The 27,921-nt window shown below is 25.9% G+C and overlaps 1 protein-coding gene across 7 annotated transcripts in view; it reads right to left on the reverse strand.

Moving 5' to 3' along the window:
* Positions 1-1,509: 1,509 nt before the first annotated feature.
* Positions 1,510-27,921, reverse strand: part of LOC141532021 (uncharacterized) — a 54,306-nt gene continuing 27,894 nt past the window's right edge. For 4 of the 7 annotated variants that reach the window (XM_074250176.1, XM_074250173.1, XM_074250172.1 and 1 more), the window contains 9 exons: positions 21,857-22,209; positions 20,196-20,337; positions 16,985-17,130; positions 14,849-14,949; positions 14,077-14,289; positions 9,309-9,458; positions 6,380-6,759; positions 5,249-5,392; positions 1,510-5,076 (listed from right to left, as the gene is read on the reverse strand). In XM_074250176.1, the coding sequence (XP_074106277.1) occupies positions 4,806-5,076; positions 5,249-5,392; positions 6,380-6,759; positions 9,309-9,458; positions 14,077-14,289; positions 14,849-14,949; positions 16,985-17,130; positions 20,196-20,337; positions 21,857-22,145 (1,836 nt within the window). In that variant the 5' untranslated portion in view covers positions 22,146-22,209 and the 3' untranslated portion in view covers positions 1,510-4,805. Of the gene's footprint in view, positions 5,077-5,248; positions 5,393-5,968; positions 6,315-6,379; positions 6,760-9,308; positions 9,459-14,076; positions 14,290-14,848; positions 14,950-16,984; positions 17,131-20,195; positions 20,338-21,856; positions 22,210-27,921 lie in introns of those variants that run through there. The other 3 variants (XM_074250177.1, XM_074250178.1, XM_074250179.1) reach the window with 3 other exon arrangements.

The raw sequence follows: 27,921 nt of genomic DNA on the forward strand, positions 1-27,921 counted from the left end.
TACAAAAAATAGTGCTCCATTTATACGATTCATATATTGACGAAGGACATGAATTTAATTATTTAATAGCTTGAAAATAAATTTTTCATGTAAAATAGATAATTAATTATAAATTAGGTATTATTAATTTAATAATAATTAATCATTATTATTATATCCTAGCATTAAGTATTTTTAAATAGATATGGAAGGTTATTTGGTAATTGGTACTTGGCAATTTTATGCCAAATCAATAATTTATTGATTCTCAAGATATTCACTATTTTATATCAGACGATCAGTTATAAGCTCTATTTATATTTAACTATTATTATCATCATTATAATTATTATTTATTCATTCATTTTTTTATATTATATTATACTCCCTACAATGTCGTTGAAACTCAATTAAGTCAAACATAAACTAAAACTTATAGGAATTTTTTTATTTTATACATTTTTACATAAATTTATTTTCGATATGCACTTACTGTTTAATAATTTATAAGCAAATAATTTATTAATTTATTAAGGAAGATTAATTATTTTTTTTTTTTAATGTTGTTCGTGTTTTTCCTTCTCTATTTTTTTTTACTTTCAAAAATATCTTTTTCTAGGTTGTATATTTTTATCTTTGGTCCCAATTATTTATAAAATTAAAATTTTTATACCTTTTATATTTCTTCTTTGTGGTTGTATAAATTTATTTTATTATTTAATCTTCATATTTAGTGGAATATTATTGTTTCAGAAAATTTTCTTTGTTCCAAAAGAGGTTATATTAGAAAATTCTATTAAAATGAGGTTAAAAATTAATGGAACAAAGAAGAAATATATTTTTTTTATTAAAATTACAAGAATAAAGTCAAGAAAAATTTTTTAATTTCCAAGAAGAAATAAGATAAAAGCCCTAATTATTGACAGGGGTCTAAATATTGACACCCTAAATTATTTTTAAATATATTTAATCATCTGTAACAAGAATAACTATCAAATAAATTTTTATTAAATTTTAATTAATTAAAAAATTGAAAAAAATTACTGTCAGTTCAAAATATTAAATATTAATTATTAAAAAAAAAAAAAAGTTACCACCAGTTCATCAAACCAGCTTACGAGCGTTTATTTTCTTAACAACTTTGATTAGAAAAGGATTTTTTTTAAATGCCGAGTTTAAATTAATTTCTTCATCTAATAATATCATCTTTTTTTTTTTAATTAACAATAAATGAAAAATTTATAAAATTGAATAATCGAAATTAATTGTATGCTTTATAATATTTAAATAATGGGTGTCAATAACTAGTTGATAATTTTTAAGTTGAATCTCTAACTGAATATTGACAGCCATTCGACAGCGCTAAGAAGCCTTTTTTTTTACTTTAACCCAAAAAAATTACTGTAAGAGTTTGAACTCTTCTGATTAAATAAATTAATTTTTATATTTTTAAAAGTAATTAATCATTTATGGTAATTATTATTAATAAACTTTAATAAAATTGATTACTTAATAATAAGTTTCGATAAATAAGAATAAGCAGATGATTCGACGCTTGCGCAGTATAGGTGTCAATAATTAGATCAATCAGTTTTTTAACCTGCCAATAATTGGTGTATCCGGATAATCTATTTAATTATTTAAAATTAATTAGTAAATATCAGTGATTATCATTTTAAAAAAAGAAATTGATTAGTAAAAACATTACTTGAGACATTACCACAAACAAAATTCAACGATATTGATATTTGATTGCTTAAAAAAAATTAAATCATAACTTTGTTTATTTTAGTGTCAATAATTGGGGCTTTTACCTTTAATTAATATTTTAATAATCTCAAGAAGAAATATGAAGATTGAATTTTTTTTAATAAAATTTTTACCAAAATTTTTTTAATAAAAATTGATCTTAAAAAAAATATTAATAAGGAAAAAACGACGAATTGTAATAATGCCTCACTCTTATCTGATTAATCATAATTACAATACATTACAGTGGTCCATATATTAATTGCGCTAAATGTATAAATATGCATACACGTATTTATATTTTTGTGTGAGTGACAAGAAAAATCTTCTACATTTTTTTTTTATATATATTTATAATATAATATATCATTATTATAAAATAAGGGTTCATTTGAATAATGTAGATATGTATAAGTATTTACATCTCGAACATAAATATCCGTCTCTATCCCAGCTGTAATAATTTACAATTATTATCTGTCTTTAGGATCTATTAAAATAAATTTATTACAATATATATTATCTGGAAATAGATTTTAATCTCGTTGATAAAAATAAATTTCAAATTTTATTTAAATTGGTCTCATCTGAGAAGATAATTTAAAGCTATATTTAATTTTTTAATTATTAATTTAGGCATTATAAATTTATTAGAATTTTTATAAATATTATCAATTTTCACTCGGTAATTAGTTTTTATATATAGACTCAATAATTTAATTTCAATTGACTGTCACTTTTTGACGAGCGGACTTTTCGTTGTATTTTAATAAATAATTTAGAATTTTTTTATTTATGCAGTATTTACATTTTTAGAATAAATAATGATTGTAATTTTTTTTTTTAATAAAAAAGAAATAATAAGTGAACCTCTGATTAGAAAAAAATATAATAATAATAAAAAGAAATTAGTAATGTATATTATTACGAAAATAAAAAGAATTTCGTTCAATAATTAAGAAATGACTTTGTATCTTGTCAACTAATGACATTTTTAAAGATATAAGCTCATCCTGATGTTACACTCATCAAGACCTTTCATTTGAGTATCCACATCAATTTTTCATATATTTCATATATTTATATATATCATATATATAAATATATGAGAAATATATCAAAAATGCATGTGGGTACTCAAATGAAAGCTCTTGATGAGTGTAACGTCAGGATGAGTTTATATCTTTAAGAACGTCAATAGTTAAGAAATTACAGTGTAATTTAACAATAGTCATTACTTAATAATGCAAAATTTTATTTATTTATATTTATTATTTGTTGATTATAACAATAAATTATTTAAGCAAGATTTATTAAGTAATAAAAAAAAAATGTGACATAATTATTATTAAAGAATTATTAACGGTGAATATATAAACAAAAAATATCTTGACTCAATAAAATTTCTTCATAATAGTAATAGACAAGGCCATATCAAATGATTAACAGCACTTTTGTTGACTATTTGTATAATTGTTACTCTAAACATTTGTTTCTTGGTTAGAGAACCGAATGATAAAGAAAATATTGACAAAACGTAGCTTTAGTAATGGAAGAAATGTCTTTTTATTTATATGTACCTTTCTATTATTTTTATTATTGGATTATTAAACTAAAAGGACAATCAATAATGTCGGTCTTTTTTATTGGTTTAATTAAATCAATTTTTCTTTTCTGATTTTTAACAAAAAAAATATTGATTTAAAAAATCACAACTTTAAAGAAAAAATCTTCAACAAATTTTTTTTAGTTTGTAAAAATAATTAATTTAAATTAAATGTTTTTTTTTTTAAATTTAACTCAAAATTTTTTTTTCCAAAAATTTAATTCAAAATTTTTATTAACAATTTTTTGCAATAAAATTTTAATTTCACTAAAATAAAAAAATCAGAGGCTCATTTCTTCTTTTTAAATAAAAAAAAACAATAAAAAAAAATGACTAGTCAAAATAAAAAAAGATGTATCAGCTTGGATGGATAGATTTATAGCAAAATCATGAATGAAATATAACGCGACAATATATAGCTATATAAGAGTTGTACATTACGATAAGACTTAAGGTTGCGATATTGATTTGGTCAGGGTAGGTCTTTAAGTCCGCATTGTCGTCGTTGGATTCAATACACACATACGTACAAATACACAACAATATATATCGACATAAAATATATTAAAGAGGTAAGAGGGCACGAGGGATTACAACAAAGTGGCTCAAGGTACACTTCAATTACAATTAAACTACTGTATTACTTAGACTTTACAATCGACCACACAAGTGTTCTACAAACATCTAGATAAATCATTTTGTCTGCACTTCACTTCTTTAATTCACGCTTAAAAAATACTTTGAAGAAATTTATTTCTTTTGTTTTAAACATTTCTTCTTTTCTCCTTTTAATTTTAAGTTTCAATTATTTTTTTCGATAATGAGATCATATTTTTATATTAAATATTTGATACCTTAATGCTTAAAATTTTTCTTTTCTTATTATTATTATTATTATTATTATTATTATTATTATTATTATTATTATTATTATTATTATTATTATTATTATTAATTTAAAATTGACATTGTTAATTGTTTTCAAGAATTTCTTTACCCTATTTTATAGTATACTTAAAAAGTTTCAATAACTTGTTACATAGTTTAAGGTTTTGTGTGTAAAGACGAAAATTATTACGTATTAGCAATAAAAAGTTTGTTTTTTATTGTAATTATTTTTCGTAAGAGTTACGAGTTATGAGTTTTATAAATAGTATAAATTAGTATCGATGCAACAAAAGTTTTTGACTATTTAAAAACAAATTAATAATAAATTAATTTTATTTACCGGCGCCGGGAATTGAACCCTGGCCTTCTTACGCAGTAAAAGATTTTAAAAACTCAAAGCCATCCAATAATTCATTGATAAGCTCTCTTTAGTTTGTATTTTAACATAATTTTCTGGTAAAGTTAAATTTTAAGATATAAATTAAATAAATAAAAAAAAAAAAAAAATTGAACATTAAGGTATCAGCAGTATAAAAAATTACACGAGGAGCTCTTTGAGAGAGAGATCCTCGTCAAGCAAATCCTACAAATAGTCATCCAGGCGATTGTTCTTCTCGTCTGGAGGACTGGGCTCACTCACGCTGAGAATCGGTAGACCAAAGTGCTGGATCTCAACACTCGAAACGGAGGTCTGTCTTGACTGATCGCTATCCGACGACCGGTGATAGACAACGGGGTTTCCGTTGCTGGTTGACGGCTTGTAGGGCAGGTGGTGGTGGTGGTGGTGGTGGTGATGGTGGTGGTACGGTTGTGACGGCCGAGGAAAATCTGGCTCACATGATCTTCTGAAGTATCTGTAATTTTATTTACAATAATAATAAAAATAAAAATAACAATAACAATAATAAAAAAATAATAATAATAATAATAATATCTTCTCAGGAATTTAAATTTGTAATTTTAGGATCACATGTTGTGTGCCGGAGGTTAAAGCGGATATTTTAGTGAGAAATATAAAATTTAAACCTGTCGTCGATGGAAGAAGGCTGTCTGATAGGGCATCTAATGTACTCATGACTTCCGCTAATTCGCCAACCGCTAAAGCGTCTTACTATTAGAGATGGGGATGGTATACTTGTGGTGGTTATCGTGCTCGATGAAATGTATTCCCTGTAATAAAAGGGATTTTTATTGTTAGGATAAAAATGTAAAGTGTATATTTGTATTTTTATCATAAATATCAAGAAGAAATGTTTTTTTTTTTTTTTATTATTGTGGGTGATATAAAATTCAAATTATTTAAATAGAATATGTAGATTAAATTTACAAATTTTTAGGAATTTAAAAATTTTAAAAATTCGACTACTTCCCGTGGATCTCCTTAACTATCCTACAAGCACAAAAAAGCTTTAATAGCGGCGATAAGAATCAGGGAAATTGCTCGACCTTGACTCTATATCCTGATTTAATATCAATTTATTCAAAACCAGACTACTAGACTTTATTAAACTTTCATTTCATAAATCTCTTCTTGAGTAAAATAAAATTGTATGTTTTTATAAAAATTTTAATTAGCCAATTTGCGCAAACTATTTGAAGGAAAAAAGTTTCAAACTTTTTTAAATTTATCAAGGGAGTCGGTAAATAAAATAAATAAAAGTTCAACAATGTTTATCATTGCCTTTTATTTTAACTTTCATTTTATTATGATTGTGATAAATTGCTGAAAAAAAGAGCGGCTAAAAAGGATAGAAAGAGAAAGTTCTATCGGTTTTTAATGTACTTTTTACTGTTGGCCCTTTGGGAACTCAGCGACTGCTGTATGGAAGTATTAAAGTTAAGTACAAGTTCAAGTATGAACTGAATTTTAAATATATGACATTTCAAGCACGCTTTTACACAGCGAGTCATAAAACATGAGGGCGTCATCGATTTTTTTATCGAGAAGTTTAAAACAAAGCTTCGTCTCGTTTTTAAGGGTAAATTATTAGCGGAATAATTTATTTTAATTCTCGCGAAATGTTAAAGTTCAAAATTTATTTTGCAAATTTTAGAGATTCTATCTTCGGGGAGCAAAAATATCCGGTGTAATCTGTAGTGAAAAAAAAATAAAAAAAAATTTCAGATAATATCAATTTAATTGAATAGAAAAATTACCTGGAGGAATATTGCTGCTGGGATGATTGATTGATAGAAATATCCGGCGCATTATTGTCCTTCAATAAGCCTTCTGAATAATTAACTACGTGTTTTGATTCAAAATCATCAGTCTTGTCGTCGGGCTCGTCTCGATTCGTTTCCGTACTCGACGGAATTGTCATTGTTAATGGTAAGAACTCCCGATCCGTCTCGTTCCCGTCCTCTTGGGAAGGTATTGAGTTTCTGTTGCAATGGTCGTCCTCCTCCTCGTTCTCATCCTCGTTATCATTGTTGTCGTTGTCTTGATGATTTGAAGATTCGGTTACCAGGGGAAGGTTATCTGCACTGCGCACTTTGCGACATAGTCGCGAAGTTGAACCATGGCGACGTAGAAATTCCTTAAATTAAATATAATTAACTTTTAATTTATTTTCTATAAAAATTTTTTATAAAATAATAATAATAATAATAATAATAATAAGAGAATAAGCAAAATTTTGTGGCCGGAGTATTTATATGATAAAATTAATTTTTATGATTAAATTTGGTATTGTTGATACATAATTAAAAAATGACCTTGTATCTCGTGAACTATTGAAATTTTTAAAGATATAAGCTCACCCCGACATTACACTCATCAAGACCTTTCATTTGAGTACCCACATCAATTTTTTATATATTTTATATATTTTTATATATTATATATATGTATATATGAAAAATATATCAAAAATACATGTGGGTACTTAAATGAAAGGTCTCGATGAGTGTAACATCGAAATGAATTTATATCTTAAAAAATGTGATTAATTAAGAAGTGACCGTGTATCTTGTGGAATATTGACATTTTTAAAGATCTAAGCTCACCCCGAAATTACACTCATCAAGACCTTTCATTTAAATACCCACATCAATTTTTTATATATTTTATATATTTATATATATTATATATATGTATATATGAAAAATATATCAAAAATGCATGTGGGTACTCAAATAAAAGCTCTTGATGAGTGTAACATCGGGATGAGCTTATATACATAGTGACTGCAAGTTTTCTGGTTATAATAATTTTCAAAAAAACGATAAATAATAATGAAATTTATAATTAACTTTGAAAAGTTATTTTATAATAAATTTCAGAGTTTCTGCGTGAACAAATATGTAGAGGAAATAACAGAGCTCTAGTATATTCTAAATATTGATCTCCGTTCGTGTATAATATGTATTACGTTTTGCTATAAATTAACATGAACCTTGCCATTAGTTTTCATAGACTTTATCGTAATAAGTAATTTATATAATAGCTGTTGGATATGAATATACATAAATACAATATATATATATATATATGATAATATTTAAATAGACTGGAAATTTTGTTTCGTATTACTCTATGCACGTATATATATTTTTACTATATATTTATATATTTTTATTATATTTATACATAAGCAATTTTAGAGTAATTACATTTATTTATACATATTACATATCGATTTTTTTTAACATGCAATATTTAATTAACTTTCCTTTGCCTACATCAACTTTTCAATATAGATATATGTATTAAGATTTGAATTTTAATGACAACTATTGTTTTTTTTTTTTTTTTTAAGTTTTGTCTCTAAAAATTAAGGGGAAGAAAATGAAAATAAAAATTAAAATTCCCGCTGTTTTAAAATTAAATTATAAAGTTTTTTTCTTTTTTCTTCTTTCAATTTTCTGTGAAGAAATAGATTTAATTATCAAGGTACGAAAATTTAATTTGTTTCAGATGAAAAAGTTTGAATAAAAGAAACAATACCGTGAAAATAAAAAATTAAATTAAATTATTAGCAAAAAAATAAAAAAATAAATTTTTTAGTGTAAATTAATATTAAAAAATTAATATTATTTTAATAAAATAAAAACATGTTCAGAATTTTTAAAGACTTAAATATTTACAAAAAATTAAAAATTTCTATTTTTAAATAATTAAAAAATTATTAGGACAAAAATTTTACTATAAATAAATTTAAATTCTAAAAAAATAATTTTTAAAGATTTCTTCTCTTTAAATTAACCTATTTTAAGATTAAAATTAGAGTAATAGCTTAAATAAGTTTTACAGTTCATTGCATCGCCTTACAAACTCTTGAAACTAAAACCAGGCTAAAAGATCTCTGGGAAATGTACCGTACACTGAAGTATTCAATTTGTCCTAATATAAGTTTCTAAGTTAGGGTTGGTTAATACTCTGCAAAGACATTCTCCTAATTTAAATTACTTTTCTTCATTAAAACTATGTTATTTAATTAGAATCTTGAATTATTGCATTTCTTTATTTTGTTTTTAATTTTTTTTCCAGATTATACTCAGTGTAATCTGTGGTGAAAAAAAATACTGAAAAAATTTTTAATGAAAAAAATTTTGAAGAGAAAAATTTTTAAACCAAAAAAATAATTTTAATTGTTTTAAATCGAGATTAAAAATTGTTTTTTTTTTCAAAATTTTTTTTCAACACTTGATTAAAATTTGACAAGTAATAAACTTGAAAATTGAATAAAAATTTTATTTCTTCATCCCTCGTTTCAATTTCAACGATCCTCACTACATTTATTACATTAAAATCAACCAGTGTCGACATAATCAATCAGTGTAAAGTTTTTTATGTCGCTCACAAAATATTATCGCCGGTAAAATTTATAGTGGCGTCAAAAGTTGATGTGACTGGGTTCAGAATAATAAATCGTGTTTATATTCGATAAATCAATAATATTTAAAAAAATTAAAAACAATTTTTTATTAAATTAAATTATTATTAAAATAAATCTATTTAAATCTCCCTAATCGGATTTCGCAAAAATAAATTAATCATTTCTGAGGATTAAAAAATAATAATTAAAGTTTTGAGTACCTGGGAAAAAAAAAAAAGAAAAAAAAATGATTAGACAATATGACTCACCTGGGATAAAAATCCAGCGACGTCGATTGCACTGTTAACTCGAGGTCTCGAGGATCTGGGCCAACCCTGGCTGGAACCTCCTCCTGCGGCGCCTCCACCCCCACCTGCACTGTCCAGGGAATCCACGCGATGGTTCGACCAGTGCAGATGCTGCAAATCGTTCATTAGCTCATATCAAATCATACACGTCACTCGAAATTTGTCATATCTATTTTTTTTTTTACCAAAGTCTGAATTTATGTCTTTTAATTAAAAACCTTGTTTTTCATTTTATCACGTCCTAGATCATCCGGACATGACAGTCCGCAATTCTGTCACGAGTTAGAGTTTAATCGGTCGAGTTTTATGTTATCGGATAAATTTTTTATCAACGATAATCGTTCGATCAAATTAATATCTCTGTACAGAAAAAAAATTTTCTTGAATTAATAAATTTATTATTTTTAAATTCAATTAATTTTTATTAAATCTTCTCAAGGTTTTATGACAAATGACCTTGTATCTTGTGGAATATTGATGTTTTTAAAGATATAAGCTCATCTTGATGTTATACTCATCAAGAGCTTTCATTTGAGTGCCCACATCAATTTTTCATATATTTTATATTTCACAAATACCATATATTTAAAATATATAAAATATGCCATATTTACATCAGCTTTTTTTCTGTGCGAATAAATTTATTTATCGTCCCCAATAATCGTCCGATCAAGTTATTATCACTGTATTTTACTCGGTATCACATTTTAGATATATAGAAACATATGGAGACGTATAATGGAAGCGTAGAAGTATAAAGATTGATGCGATAACTTAGTCCCCTATGATTCTTACATTTTATGTCTAAATTTGGTGGTAAACACTTTTGTCCATCATAAATCCGATAAAAGATTACTTTTTTCGGAATTACTAAGCGGCGTAAAAATTTTAATAAAAAAAAAATCTCGATTATTTTTAATGGCGATAAAAAAAAACGAACACTGAGCGAAAAAAAAAGGAATCAACCTTAAAACAGTGTAAATATTGAAGCGTGTTGATCAAAAATTCAATTTACTAACACCTTCTAAAATTGTTAGATACTTTTTGCTTTCAAATATTCCCATATATATTTATAAATATATATCTATGTATTCGTGAATGTGAATACACAATGCATGTGCCTTGTGCGAGAAAAAACCGTGAGTAAAGAAGTGATGCAGTCAATTACAGATACAGTAGTGCGAGTGCTCTATTTGCTTTACAAAAATAACGATCATACATTTTTTTTTACTTGTTTGTTCTTTGTTTTTGTACGTTTTAATGACGAAAATATTTAATCGAATGAAAATTAAGTTTTTATTTTATTAAATATAACTTTCCATTAAAGTAGAACTTTGTTTAATGATCAAAGTTTAAAACTGCCGTTAAACTATTATTATCTAGAGAATTTGCAAAAATTAAATTATTTCTTCTTTTAAAAAAATTAAATAATTAAGTTTGTTTTGTTTTTTTTTTTTTTTTTTTAATTTATCAGAATAAATTATTTAGATTACGGTCTCCAAATCTCATAATTTTATCTCTCTTGTTTTCGTGATTGGGTTGTCCCTTCCCTGACGGTTTCGTCCCCGAAGGTTTTACATAAGCCCATCAAATTAGACTAGCGTGGAAATAAGTGGAATTTATTTTTGGGAGCAATTATAAATTTATAAATTAAATTGTTGTTTTATAAATGGTTTGATGGGAGATAAATGATAAAATCTGGTATAATAATAAAGAAAAAAAATTTTTTCTGAATATGTAAAGCTTCTGAATATTAAAAGCCCCAATTATTGGCACTCTAAATTATTTTTAAATATATTTAATCATCTGTAACAAGAATAACTATCATATGAATTTTAATTAAATTCTAATTAATTAAAAAATCGAAAAAAATTACTGTCAGTTCAAAATATTAAATATTAATTATTAAAAAAAAATAAAGTTACCACCAGTTCCTCAAACCAGCTTATGAACGTTTATTTTCTTAACAACTTTGATTAGAAAAGGATTTTTTTTAAATGCCGAGTTTAAATTAATTTCTTCATCTAATAATATCATCTTTTTTTTTTTTTTAATTAACAATAAATGAAAAATTTATAAAATTGAATAATCGAAATTAATTGTATGCTTCATAATATTTAAATAATGGGTGTCAATAACTAGTTGATAATTTTTAAGTTGAATCTCTAACTGAATATTGACAGCCATTCGACAGCGCTAAGACGCCTTTTTTTTACTTTAACCCAAAAAAATTACTGTAAGAGTTTGAACTCTTCTGATTAAATAAATTAATTTTTATATTTTTAAAAGTAATTAATCATTTATGGAAATTATTATTAATAAACTTTAATAAAATTGATTACTTAATAATAAGTTTCGATAAATAAGAATAAGCAGATGATTCGACGCATGCGCAGTGTAGGTGTCAATAATTGGAGTAAAGGTATGTCAATAATGAGATCAATCAGTTTTTTAACTTGCCAATAATTGGTGTATCCGGATAATCTATTTAATTATTTAAAATTAATTAGTAAATATCAGTGATTATCATTTTAAAAAAAGAAATTGATTAGTAAAAACATTACTTGAGGCATTACCACAAACAAAATTCAACGATATTGATATTTGATTGCTTAAAAAAAATTAAATCATAACTTTGTCTATTATAGTGTCAATAATTGGGGCTTTTACCTTATATCTAACCTTTTTCCTTTTTTTATTGAGAGTAATTTAAATGAAGAAATATAAGCCTGCTTTAAAGCAATTGTGACTGTTCAAATTTGATTAGATATAAAAATTTTTTAGGCCGATCTAAGATTGCCGAAAACATTAATAGGGAAAAGTAAAGGTTAGACCCACGAGCTTTGAAATTTTGAAAGTCAATTTTCGAGCAACCGCTTTAGGTAATTAGATTGCGGTTAACCACGAACTTGTTTCGTTTATAAATATCAAGTCGTAAAATGAGGTTTTATGTATACGTTAAATTCTCTAGGTAATTAAATTTTTATTTTTCGTAATTAAACTGCCAAAAAAATATTTCTTCTTTTATAAATTGATTTCTTCTCTAAATAATTTTTATTAACAAAAAAAAAAATAAGCAAAAATCCAGTGAAGAAAGCAGTGGCCCAGGACAAACCAGTGAAGAAATATAATTTAAAAAAATAATGTGTTAATGATTGATGACATACAAAAACAATAAACAGTAATTTATATGGGTATGTATGTCGAAAGTGAAAACAAACAAGTCAGTTTAATAATAAAACGACTTTATTAATTAATTAATTAATACCGATGGTCACGCGATGTCCGCCCTGTGTAGTAGAGCAAATTGGCAGCCGCACTCCCGTGGCTCACGAGTTCTTCTCTGATAATGAAAGCACTGCTCCAAAACTCCGCAGCCCCCTCCCCCACACTGCATCACCATATCCGATAATGTAGTCATAACCTTTTTCGTCCAATTCAACCATTGGCATATTTGTTTGTTTATATTTTATAAATTTCAGATTTGAATTTCATTTATTCAATTTTTTTTTTCGCAGGTCGCAGATGACGTCGAGGTTAAGCAACAAAAATATTTCAAAGTCTGTTTAGTTTCATTTTTGTAATTAACGCCATCTATTTAAAGCGTGCGAAATTAAATTTTAGTTGGATAAAATAACTGGATAAAATTTATGACAAATTTTCGCTATAAGTTCGTTAGAAATGATAATTATTGTAAAAATTATAAAAAATATTATTCTACATTTTATTTTAAATAAAAAAGGTAAGAATAATTTTTTTCGTATCTTTCTTAGTTTCTGAGATAATTAGAGTTGAAAAATTCCGTACTAGTTCCAAGCGCCGGAACAATCCTTGCGCATGCGCAGTTAGTTTTTGCGGGAAATTTAAATTATACATGAGATATGTTTAATATTTTGGATTTTTAATAGTTTTGTGAAGAATTTTAATAAAAATTATTATAGAAATTAAAAGAATTTTTAATTTTAAATTCAGAAAAAATTCACCAAAATTTTTCGCTGACGCTTTTAATAGATGGCGCATGAACTAGAACTTAACTAAAAAAAAATTTCCTGAGGCTTGCTACGTAAAGTACTTAAAAGTTTATTTTACAGCTTGTTGTATATAAAAACGGCTCAATAGATTTATTGATTCAAAGTTGTATTGTTGCTATTGTTATTATTGTGTACTATTAAGTGTAGAGTGAAGTACTTTGGTATATATAGTAAATAAAACAGACACATGTTTTAGATTGTTAGTGAGTTTAAAAAACTACTACCCCTTTAATTGAGTAGTTTAACAATTAAATAAATTAAATGGATGAAAATTAAGTCATTAAATTTTTTTCATTGAAAAAATTGTTAAAAAAAATTTTTTTGTTTTAATTTAATTAATAAAAAAATTAAAAATGTCGGCAAACTTAAGTATTATTTAAAAATAATACTCTGAATAGTTATATTAAATGTTGTTATATACTAAAAAAAAGATTATACATTTTTTTACAGTGCAATTGATAGTTTTAACGATCTTGAAAAAAAAAAAAAAAAAAAAAAAAAAAAAAATATCGCTTGAGGCTCAAATAAATTTGATGTGGATATAACTGCTGAATAAACAATGGAGATGTATGAAAAAAAGATTATTTACTCGGCTAGATAAATATTCATGTTTATATTTGCGGACGCGAATTTTAAAATTGAATATTAATTTTGTTACTTTTCAATTTTTTAGTGAAGTTATATTGGAGATTGCTTACCTGAGAGCAGGCATGTTGCGAAGAGTGTTGAGTGCAAGGAGTTGTTGTGGGGTTGCAAATCGCCCCCGTACCCGGAACTTTTAGCTGTTCTTTGTAATCGGGCTGATAAGGAAGCAGCATGCGTATTTTGCCCCACCGGTTGAAAAAAAGTGCTATTGCACCCGCCCAGACCAGCAGTACCATCATCACTATTCCTATTTCGACGGCACGTACCTGTTTGAAGAGAAATCGATAGATAAGGTTAATATATTCACTCAGGGTTGTGCTATTGTTAACGCGCTGTAATTCGCGGAAAATGGTAATTTTGTTACTTATGGTAGGATATAGTTTAAAGGTTATATTTTATTTAATTGCAGTAATTTATCGTTAGTTAGAGGTCTAAAATGTAGCAAAAATAATTACATTAAAAAAAAAAAAAATCAACTTGATTCAAGAAAAAAATTTTTGACCCAAGAAAATAAATTAAAAAAATTGTAACATTTTAATTTTTAATTAAAAAATTTATTTTAAAGTAAAATAAAAGTCCCAATTATTGACAGGGGTCTAAATATTGACACCCTAAATTATTTTTAATTTTTTTTTAATTTTATAATTTTTTAAAATTTTTTAATTTATAATTTTATAAATCTTTATAATTTAAAATTTTATAATTTTTGTATAATATGTCTTACAGGCCCCAACCACCATAAATTAATTTTTTCCTTAAGTCAAATGATTTTTGTTTGTTTAAAAATAAAAAATAATCCACTAAAATTAAAAAATAAATAATTACTTGTATTGGCGCTGGATGAGGATTTGACGACGAAGGTGGCGGAGGAATTGGAGGTCCTCCAGTAACACTAGCATCCTGCTGAGGAGACGTACGTGGTGGCTCTGCAATAACAACAACAACAACATCAAAACGTTTTGTTATCTTAATTACATTAAGTTTGATTATTATTCAAGGGTATGTTCATGGTAATTTTAACCCGGTGATTATGCAAATTCCCATCGATTATCGTTTAATTCGCCAATTTGCTCAAACATAATTTAAAAATTCAATTTATTCATGACTCCTTCCTTTTAATTTCAAATCAATCAGGCCAATTTCTGAAATTTACTACAATTAATTTCTCCCTTAATTAATTATTTTCTAAAAAAAATTATAATACAACAATTAGTCTTTATAATTTACAATTTTTTTTTAAATAAAATAATACACAATTAAGCTTGTTATTGAGTAACAACTTCAACTTTGATTAATTACCGTCTAATACTATCAAATGAATTATTTATAAATGAATCTGACATTTATACTCGAAATAATTACATAAGAACAAACGCGATAATTAATGCTCGTTATTATTTATTCATTGTAGCCTGCAATTTTTAAACCGCGGAACAATTACTTTCGAATTATTTATCTAAGTAGTGAATCGTCAGAGCAATTAGAGTCTGCTAACTGTTTCGTCTATTGGTCTATTTACATTGCAAGCTTACGAAAGGATAAAAACAAAGAAGAAATCAGCAAAAACGTTGACGGGATATTTATTTAGGTTATGAAATACCGTAAGGTTGTACGGATTACGCACAAATGTGTTTTAATTATCTTCTGAGCATACTTTTTATTCAATTGTTGCAAAAAACACGCATTGTTTTTCTGTAAATGTGTTTAATTGAGTTTTATAGATAATTATCTGTTATACGTTCACAAATTTGGCAATTTTGGCGCTAGTTGTATTTTCTGCATAGCAAAATTAAGTTTCTTTATTAATTTATCCTTTTTACTAAAATATGTTTTTTTTTTTGAAGTAATTAATAAAATTTACTAAATTTTTTTGTTAATAATTACGGCTGTAAAATTGAATATTTTTTTTTTTTTTTTTTTTCAATTTTTGATTATTGAAAAGCCTGTCAGGATATTAGTGAGTAAACAGAATCGATAACGAGTAACAATGTTCCTGAATTTTATAACCTAGGTGAGAATAAAAACTTCAATAATCCTAAAGTTAGCCGACTTTTTTAATTTTTTTCATTTATTAAATTACAACTTCTATTTTTTAAAAATTGCACTTGTAGTTTTTTATGAATAAAAATTTTTTTGTAATGAAAAAATTGATAATAAAATTTTTAGATGTCGGCTAACTTAATTTTCATCAAAATTAAAGCAAAATAATTAAAGCCGTAGACTTTTCTTCAAAAATTAAAATTAATTTTTAATTTTTAAATTGAGTTATTGTAGTTAAACTGATTTTAAAGGATAGGTCAGTAACCTTGATTAAGAAATTTAATTTAAAATGATTCAATTCTTGCCAAGTGTGGAAATTTTTGTGTCAATGCTAATTATTAATTTTTTTTAATCATTTTAAATTAAATTTTTCAATTAAAAAAATTACTTTTAATACAAATTAATATACTAAAAATTTTATATCTTAACTAGTGTCATTTATATTTCATAAAGAAGTCACTAGATGGCGTTAGTAGGAAAGAACTAATGAAATTATACATGAAAATGGCGTTTCTTCGGTTAAAAGAGCGGGAATTTTAAAAATTAAGATTTAAAAATTAAAAAAAGTCTATAATACATTAAAAATTCTGAGTTTGAACATTGATGCAGTAGAATATTGTTATAAAAAGGTTTAAATTAAATAAAAAAAAATTGTATTAATAATAAAATTGCATGAAATGTTAAAAAATATAAATTGTAATTAAAGATTGTTAAAAAAAAATTTTTTTTAGGGTAAAAATGTTTTTACCCTACAATTATGCAGTACCTTTCGCACTTAAGACCAAAAAGAGCTGTAAATATAAGGCCCGAAGTGGAGGCATGACTTGTGCAATAAATTATAAATTAAAAAAAGGAAAGAGCAAGAGAGTAACTATATATGAGACATATGAAAGTATGATGAGGTAATTATGAATGAATTACCCAGGGTGCGGAAGACAATAGGCCGACTTCTGTACTTTTTTCCGGCCCTCACCGCAGTAATCACCAACTGGTATTGCGTGTCAGCTTGAAGGTCGTTCAGAGTAACTGCATCGCTGTTTCCTGCGACCAACCGCACCATCCTGTAACTAACCGTCATGCCATTGTTATTTTATTCCTCAAAGTTTTCTTACAACAATATTGTACATATTTATTATTTTCTTCTTCTCTTTTATTCATTTCTTTGCTCATTATATTTCATTCCAACTTTCTCGACATACGAAAGCTAAATTGATCTTTGTTGCAATCAATACTCAACTTTAACATATTTGTTGTATTAATAAATATTTAAGCATATTTTTTATTTTTAAAACTAGATTTATTTTTACTACAAAACTAAGCTACAACTAGACAGCGTTTTCGGTTGCAGCCTCATCTAAATTTAATGGCTACTTTATTAGACTAGATTAGACGGAGCTTTTTTTTTCTTGGATAGTTTCGAATAAAGAACAGAATTATCTTGAAAAAAAATTTTTTTTACATGGAAAAAATTATTTTTCTATCAATTAATGATTTAAGTTATGAAGATTATACTAAAAAAAATTATTTTTCTGAGAATACTGTATTAAGCGAGTATTTTCACAGTAAAAATATTTTATTTTGATACTAAAGGTCAGAAAAAATCCATGAATAATAAAAGTTTCCTTTTTATTATCTAAGTGCGTTATTTTGCAGCCACCGGGGTTCGAATCTGCTCAATAATAAAGTTCTCGTGACTCTCCAGGCGCTCGGTCACGACCAATTTTTATATCCAAGCTTTGCTTGGTCTATTTCTACATTTATGTACTTCAGTGCGTTTTATTTGTTTCATACCGCAAATACATAAATTCAATTATCGCTCTATGATTTTCTATTGTTGTTTTTATTTATAGCTCAAATAAATTTTATTAACCCCCGATGAAAATATATCTCGCGGAAATGATTGAAGAGACAAATTTTTACTGGATTTTATGGTGATTAAAAGAATTTTAAATACTCGAATTTTAATTTTTAATACTTTGAATTTTGATTTCTTCCTCTCAAGCCGCCATTTTACTTAAAATTGAAAGTATAGTTCAACTTACTATACTTTAAAACTCATATTTTCACTAATAGTGATCATAAATCATAAAACATCCAATAGATGGCGGCACTAATATAAAACTACAGAAACTATAGATGAAAATGGCGTTCTTCATGTTAAAAGAGCGGGAATTTTTTTAAAACTCTCTTCGATAATTTTTTTTTTAAATTATTTCCATAAAAAACATAATTTTCATTAAAGTAAGCTTTAAATAATTCTAAAAAAAATTTTAAATATTCACCCTTAACAACAAACTCATTTCAAAAACAATTTTCTCCATGTAACCAGAAATTTAAAAGAGCTTCCATTAAATAATCGCGTAATAACCTATTAACATTTTAATAGTGTTATACCCTCCTCTGGCTGAACAGTTTCAATGAAACTACATGAAATTGGTATACTATATGTGCTAAGTTTATCGTGTGAACAATTAATTAGTGCATTTTACAGTACATTTAGCTCACAATGTTTCATTGTCTTTTCTATCCACCAACTGTAAATTATTCTACTCTAATTAACCTTTTTTACCAATCAACTAAAAATTATCAACAATTAATTAATTATTAATAAGCATCAAATGTCAAAAAGTGCTTGCGGTGTTTGCTAATTAAATTTCCAAATTAAATTTCAATTAGCAAACAAACAATTCAGTACTATATGGTCAAAAAAAATAAGACTATTGTTATTCTTATTACAGATGATTAAATATATTTAAAAATAATTTAGGATGTCAATAATTGGGGCTTTTACCTTAGTCTTTTTTTTTTTTGACTATACAGTAGCAAAAAATTAATTTAAAAATTGCTGTTTTGATTCTGGTGTCAAGTCTTTAGTTTATTTTGTCTCTGTCTGTTAATTCTTGCGGATGATAACATGTAGCTAGGCACATGATATACGATAGACTTTTTGACAACGAAAATATACCTTTTTTCATTTTCATCATCATCATCATCGTACGTCTCGTTGTACGGTTCGTTGTAACTTAAGATGAACATTTCAATGTAAGTTTCATTGCACGAATTGAGCCTATCGGGCTCGTAAGCATCGATGGTTTCATTCCTATGTCGGAACAAAAATTAACTAGTTACTAAAATATATTATACATTTTTTTTTTAAGCAACCATCTATTAATCTATTGATCTAATGTTTCAAGTAATCCGTTCTATGTCACAGACTGTACAACTAGTTCTAGGTTAGAGTTATGGTATGTTATGAGGTTATGCAAAGTGCCGCGTAAGCAGAACCTACGCTAGATGTCCTCGCACTACAAATCCGCGCTTTTTCATGAGATGACATGTTTTTTAACTATTTTATAACCTAGTTGATCTTTTTGGAACTAAGCTCGCAAGATATTTAATTATTTTATTGATATTGATGGCTTTAATGATTGTATTTTGAAACATGAAATATTTTTTTATTTTATATAAATCAATACCTGTCATTTGTGAAATTCCTGTGCCGCAAAACAACCGAAATTTTAATTTAAAGTGCTCGCGGATAAAATTGTGCTGTTTCCGTCATAAATTTTATTTCTTTGTTATATTTATTATTTTTTGGTATCTTAATTAAGAAGTATTAATTTTAAAAAGTCAAGGATTTTTTAACAATCAAATTTATTTAAATTTTTTACCTTAAAAATAAAAATTTTGAATTTTTAACATTGTAAAATATTAAAAAATTTTTTTTTATTGCTTATAAAATTTAAAATTTATTTTTTTGGTAAAAAATTTTTTTTTCTTCATTTTTGGGCTTGTAAATTTTTTTTTTAATAATATTGAGCATAAATTAAGGAAGAAATAATAAAAATAAATTTTTCTGAACTTTAAAAAAAATTAAAAATTGTTGAAATAAAATTTAATTTCAAGAAGAAAACATAAAAAAAAACCACAACTCATTCATAAAAGTAAACTTGATTGATCGTGTGAAAGTCCTTGACTTAATATAAATATTATTATAATTATTATAGTACATATATACATTTATAAAGTAAAAAAGTTATTAATTCATGCGGAAACTGTAAATATAGATAATAGGTTTTATTTTATAATATAAACAATGAAATGTGCTTAAATTAAGCATTTAACCACGCACCTTGCATCTGTCGGTTTGTATGTCACGTCGTATTTTTCCACCTGATCTACTTGGCTTGTACTCCAGGATACACGGACGGATGTCGGACTGAGGAACATGACTGTTACGTTTTCCGGGACGCCTGGCACGCCTGTCATAGAACCTATAAAAAATATAAATAGTGAGAAGAAGAACGGGAATGAGAGTGTAAATATAAACAAGAGTGAATTTTTAAAATTAAAATGATATTTCAGTGATGGGTGAAAGATAATGTCAGTCATATGGCTATTTATATGTCTTATTGAAGCAAATAAATATAAACTTTTGTTGATGTTTTCTGTTTTCGTGTTTTAAATATTTTTGTAACATCATTTCTAGGGCAAATTCTTTTTTTTTTTCTGGAGATACTTTTATTGTTTTCTTCCTAAATTCTACAGATTCCAGAGTTTGGAAACTTTAAAATTCTTATTTTAGTAAATAAATTTTTTTTTGCTATAATTCGTTTGTAAAAAGTGTATTTTGTTCTAAAAGTAATTAATTTATAAGAAATATTCTTAATTATAAATTATAAATTGGTAAAAATTTTGAAGAATTTTTTTTACATTAATTCATTTGAAAAAAATTTTTTTTTCACTTAAAATCACTATTTAAGGCTCAATTTTAATAAGATATAATATAAAAAAAAATTTAAGACTCTCAATATTTTTTAAACAAGTCAAAAAAGTCTTTAATTAATTTAATTAAGTATCTAAATTGACGAAAAAGGTACTTTTTAATAAAATATAAGTTACGTTGCTTGAAAACAGCAAAAAAAAAAATTAAAATAACTTAAAATTTTGAAGAAATCAAAGGTTAATATTTTTATAACTTGATTTTAAATCTGCGCATGCGTTGGAACGGTTCTGGCGCATGCGCGCGGAGTCTGCGCAATTTTAAAAAATGAATTTAAAAAAATTGACAATTTTATTCTTGTTTTTGATATATTTTGATATATTAATTAAGTAATTTAATTTTTTGTGAAAAATGTAAGCTTTAATTTTTTAACGAAAGAATGTAATTTTTTTTTTTTCTGTTAGTATTTATTGTTAATACAGAAAATGCTTTAGGGAATTAAGACAATTCTTGAATAAATAATTTTTTTTCTTCTGTATTATATTTTATTGATTCGCAAGCAAATCACTGGAATTAATTTAAATTGAATCTTCCGAAGCAAGGATGAAGTTTGAAAAGACAATATTTTTATTAAATCAAGTAAGAAACAAAAGAAAATTTTTGCGGGAGGACTATGAATGAATCTTGTTTAAAAATAATATTATTTTTTATTCCAGCGTAATTTCTTCTTCAAAAAAATGTTATTTTGTTTATTCTGACTTTAACTGAAGAAATTGCAGCCATGCAATTTATTTTTTTGGCTGTAAATTGCAATGAAAATAAATTGAAGCTTAACCCGTCAGTGTGTTTACAAATTTATTGTATAAAACTCAAGAAATTCTAGAGAAAATATTTATTATAAACTACAAACTATATAAATAAATAAGAAACTAACTTTAGCGATCGATTTTTCTATAAATACTCCGACGATCTAAAAGCCTATTTAATAATTAATGAGAGCGACATGCTATTAACAATATTATTTACTAAATAAATAAATAAAGTGAAAATGTGTTTTTGTAAATATTTACCGACAAATCCTACGCCGTAGAGAACAAGCATAGTGGCCCAAAGGACCATACCGCCAGGGAGGTGTAGGCGGCGGACCAAACTTGGACCGCTTGAACCTGCGCACAGTAATTGACCACTTTTTTTTTTTATTAAAATTAATTTTACGCGCTTTCCACATTCAAATTTCGGGGTAACATTCGCATAAGCTTTATTACACTTCCCCGATTTCGATTTCAATTCACTTTTATTATTATCTTCTAAGCCGACGACATCTATCAACTCTGTGAGATTATTTCTACCACCAGTCATGTCACAAAATCACCCTTAATAGTTTCTTCATTTTTACATTACTTTGGTCCATCCGAGGTTTTAACTGCAAAAAAAAAAAAATAAAATTTATCAATTGATATTATGAATAATAAAACAAAGAATTTGAAGCTTCGGGGCACTAAGAAAAAAAAATCGCAGCGCTTTGAATTTTTCAGGGATTTTAGGGGACACTTGGAGGTTGAAAAATTACCGACTATATCCTTTGTTCATCCATTTTATTCAAAGTTATATCAAGTTATCCAAATATCCTTAATTATGCGAATTTTTGTCGTTTTTTCAGTTAAAGTTTTCAATTAAAAAAAAATTTTTTTGACAAAAGCTATTTACGGTATCTTATAGAGAATATTGTGTAGTTTTCAAAACCGTCCTTCGATTTCCTATACGATAATTATTTCCAGAGTTATTGATTGTCAAAGTGAAAAAGTACTTTTTTGCTTTGACTGACGATAACTCTGCGGCAAATCATCGTACAGGCTTTTTGATTACGTCAAATTGAAGGGCATTAAATTTTCTACAGAAGCTTTTCAACGAAACAATGAAAAAAAATTTTTTGAAGCCCGTAGAATTTTTTTAAGACGATAAAATTTGGAAAATTTTTATTTTTGTAGTTTTCTTAGGATTTCTCCAGACCCGAACATGATAAAAAATTTTCCATGGTCAGATCTGAAAACTAGATACTTGGAGCTACAATTTGTTTTTTTTTTTTTTTTTTCTGTACGATCATTTTCCTCGGAGTTACAGCTCGTTGAAAATCACCCAAAAATTTCGAATTTTTTTTAAATCCCTTAATTTTTGTAACTAGTGACTAATTTTAGAATATTAATAATAATAATAATAATAATAGTGTTAAAACAAAAGCACTATTCAATCGAGAGCAAAAAAATAAAAATCAATGATAATGATAAAAACTAAGTGATATTATACACATAAAAAAAAAAAAAGTAAATTATAAAGTACTTCATAAAAATCCATCGACCTCGTATTTCACACAATGAGCTTGATTATCCTTAGTACACAATACGAAACCAACTCGCTTGGAGGGCAACCTAATTTAAACATTATTAATTTAACCATGCGATTGTGTAGTGTGTAATGTATAGTGTAACCACTTCACACTTTTGATCTCTTCCTAGTCTAATACACACACACTCATTATAATATACTGAGTAGACTGTGAAGCAGTCACTTGATATTTCGGTTTAATGATGAAACTGGATCGTCACTCATTAATTAATAACGTAACAATTTCATTTACTCAAATGGTTTAATTAAATTCCCTCAAACTCAATTCCCGGAGAAATGCTCTGTCGTTCGATTTCAGCCGATAATTTAGCTTATATCGACTAGCTTCGCGATGGTTACAACAAACAATAACTCAAAAACAACAATAATAATTAGTATATTATCTTTTTGATTTTTTTTATAATTACCATTTTTTTTTTTTTTTTTTTTTTTTTTTTTTTCATTTAAAAAAAAATATACGGAACAATAGAAATTGTTCTAAAATTACATAGATGTCAACAACCTCAGGCAATATTTTTTGGCGAAAATATTTTGGCAATTTTCCAAACTCGGCAAACCTCACAAGCCCGAGAAATGTAATGGGTTTGATGGTAATGGTTTATATATGTACATTAATAATGTAGACGTTGTTAGCTCGTGCGTGCACGTTATATTAACTCAGATCTAAACTAAAACGTGAGATATTATATTTATAACCAAGATAAAGATAATTACGTAATTATTTCCTAGTAGAACATATCCTGGCCGTTACATATATACACATCTAAAGAGAGTACGTAATAAAACACGTCAATCATAAGCGAGTGTAATGTAGTTTGAAAAAGCTTTTGCTCTCTGAGCTTTGCTCCGTCTTTCGTCTCTTTGTTTTTTGTAATCACTATCTCTAGATACATAATTAGGAAATGGTCTTGTATCTTGTGAAATATTGACATTTTCAAAGATATAAGCTCATCCTGATGTTAGACTCATCGAGAGCTTTTGTTTGAGTACCCACATCAATTTTTCATATATTTTATATATTTATATATTTCATAAATATCATATATATATAAAATATAATAAAAAATACCATGTGGGTACTTAAATGAAAGCTCTTAATGAGTGTAACATAAAGATGAGCTTATATCTTAAAAAATCTGAATAATTAAGAAATTACATTGTACTTATCTTGTCAACCATTGACATTTTTAAAGATATAAGCTCACCTCGACATTACTCTCATCAAGACCTTTCATTTGAGTGCCCACATCAATTTTTGATATATTTCATATATTTATATATATTATATATATGTATATATGAAAAATATATCAAAAATGCATGTGGGTACTCAAATGAAAGCTCTTAATGAGTGTAATATCAAAATGAGCTTATATTTTAAAAAATTTCATTATTTAAGGAATTACAGTGCAATTTAACAAAAGTAATTATTTAATAAAACAAAACTTTATTTATTTATATTTAACAAGTCACATAGTGACTGCAACGTTGCTAGTTTTACGTTAAAATGTTACACGCAGGAACTTTTAATTGCATTACATCAATTAGCACCTGGAAAAATTTATTCATTATTTTTTCCCGGCAATTATGTTAAAGGTTGAGCTTTTAATTTCCAGCTCAAGCTTAGATGCTGATAAATTGACAGCTTTATTGTGTTTGCAGGGATTCAAAGGTTACGTCAATCGATTTTTTATTTAAATGCACTTGACTTATAACATATGATGTGATTTATCATCGGTGTATGAGAAGTTTAACACTGAAAAGTGTTTTCTATTTGCAAATCACTTTTTCAGAGGATTTATTTGTTTATTCAAGTGCTAGAGGATCAATAAGCTTTAAATTATTGATCATGTTCAAAGAAAAATTTATGACAAGTGATTCTATGTGAAGAAACACTTCAAAGATACTTGAAGAAATGAAACTTTAAGGACGCTCCCAAGGAAATCACTTTTCTTGCAGTCTTTATGAAATTTTAAATACACATTTATTATTTATAAGCATCCTGTGTAAACACACTAAAAGGTTCACTTAAAGAAGATTTTATTCCAGGACTAAAAAAAATTTTTTTTGTTTTAATTAAATTATTAAAAAATTAAAATTTTTTTTTCAAGTGTTTTCGATGGGAAAATATTTTATTTTTAACAAAATATTAAAAATATTAAAAAAAATTTTTAAAGTAGATTTTCGGGATATTTAATTAAAAATGTTATTAATTAATTTTAAGATGCATAAAAAATAATTTTTTAATTATTATTTTTTATAGACATTCTTTACACTAAGAGTGTACTTGGGTCTCCTTAAAACATTATTTTTTTGTTCCTTAATCGGGATAAAAATTTTTTCTTGAGTGTTTGTAAAATAACTTAAAGTATAAAAACAAAGAGATCAAATTGTTTCCTTTGTCAAATAAACACAGAGTTTTAATTGAATTTTCGAGTCTATATACTTTCGTGTGTCTACGCTAAAATTAAACGATAAGATCGATTGTCGCTACTCTCCAAGGCACACATTTTATAAATATAAATAACTTTTTTCAAGAGTCTTACATGTGATTTTAATGTCATCTCTGTATCTCTGTTGTAATTAGCTTGTTTTAAAAATAATAATTGCCTCTTCCTAGTTAAAAAAAAATCTTTTGTAGAAAAAAATGGTCTTATTTAGTGACAAGCACTAAAAATTTTGATTGCCTAAGTTGGAAAGAAGAGTAATTTGTCTTTTGTTACTTAATCTTGGGTATCTCGTATTGAAGACCTCGAAATCCCACCCGCAATAGACCCATTAGCTTTAACACATTCAAATCTTATCTGCAACCAGTAGAGAAATAAAAGAATTATTGAGATCTACGTCCCGCATCTTAGGAGGATTTACGGAGATTTGAATTCTTTAGATTTATTTCTACTAAGATATCTAAAAAAAAATCTTCTTATTTGGGATCAAATTCAGAATAAATTTTGGGTCCAAAAATTAATCGAGAATCTGAGATTTGATTTAAGAAGAAATAATAAGAAATGTTGGATTGCAAGTGCTAACAAATTACTCGGCTAAATGCTTAACGCGGGAGTTTTAACTCAAATTAATTGGAGTAGTAATTAATGCTAAAGAATTACAAGCTCTTGAAGCTAAAAAGGCAAAAATCTGCACGTTTAATGTGAATTCATTTTAGCAATAAAAAAGAAATTAAAATGTAGTTAAATTTTAAAAAATTAGATTAAATAATCTTGTAGTGAATTTTTTATTTTTAGTTGAAAATAATGATGACATTTTTTGTGTTAAGAGAAGAGTACTTACAAAGATTGATAAAGCTTGTAAAAATTGTAAAGTAAAAGGTAGTTTTTTTAGTAAAAAGTTCATTTTTCAAGCGAAGGAAGAAGGAAGAAAAATTAGTTCACTTTTTAAGTTGCAACTTGTTTGACTTAGTATCGCATAAAAGTGGGCAATTTATCAAATACAAAAGTTGTGAGACTTGCGGTGATATTAGTAAATATAATAACAATAAAATTTTATGTTTAATATCAGTATTTATATTAGCATTAATTAACAAATCTTCACTTGATTAGCCAAACATCTGTTTTAAAATTGAATTAATAATAATTACAGTTGAATTTATCGCTCAACCCGAGACGGCCGTCATTAATTATTGTATAAATAGGTTGTTTTCATTGCCAAAGGATAAAAAGAATATTCAAGGTACTAAAAGAACACAAAGAATAAATTTCATAAGCAGATTTGATATTTATAAAAAATGACGCTTTTGATTCCGTTTATTGCAAAAGAAACTGATTGAAAAATACAATAGGTAAACAAAGTAACAAAAAATTAAACGAAATAATTTAGCAATTGCGTTTGAATAATGAGTAACCACATGAACCAGAATCAACCCCAATGAATCGTGATTACAAATGAAATATCGATTAACTAAAATGAATAAACACTAATGATAAATGACAATGAACAACAATACTGAATAAATATAAACCGAACTCTAATATAAAACACTTTACATCAGAGCGAGGGACAACCACAGCCCACGTCATTAGCGGTATTATTTATTAGTGACCTTTACATAAATAGTATCTTTATCACTTATACTTAGTAAAAGAAACAGACTGGCCCGGGAAAGTAAAAAGAGGGTTAAGGGGTCGAGTATAGCTCAGCTCATTATTTTTTTTCCGCCACTATACCAGTAAAGAATCCAATAGACCATCCTATGAAATATGAAACACTAGACCACTTGAGTATTCGGCATGCCATGACGAGTCCTCATTATTATCTTTAGGGGCGAGTTTTTAGTTGCCTAGGCAATCGCACGTGCCAACGCTCGTTTAAATTCCACTATTATTTATGTACATATATTCTTCAATAATTTATATGTGTACTAGTCATTTTTTCTCTCAAATAAAAATTTATTCTGCTGTATTTAATCTAGCGTTCTCTTAAAATTTTTAATTAAAAATTTTATTTCAAATTTTTGAATTTTTAATTTTATTTAAAGCTTTTTAATAAAAAATTTAATTTTTTCAAGCATTAAAAAAATTATTTAAAGATTATAAGTAATTTTTGAATTATGTTTTTTTTTTAATCTTTTTAAGTGATTAATATAAAAAATTTTACTAGCGAGCGCGGGGCGCAACCATGCGTACCCTAGCGGCAGACACTGAATTAATATTCGAATTTTGATTATATTGCTGCGTTACAATTTTTTTTATTTTTTTTTATAAATTATTTAATTAAT

Source organism: Cotesia typhae, unplaced genomic scaffold (assembly GCF_013202065.1).
Source record: "Cotesia typhae breed Kobodo isofemale line unplaced genomic scaffold, CoteBio_Ctyphae contig_50, whole genome shotgun sequence".
Lineage (NCBI taxonomy): Eukaryota > Metazoa > Arthropoda > Insecta > Hymenoptera > Braconidae > Cotesia > Cotesia typhae.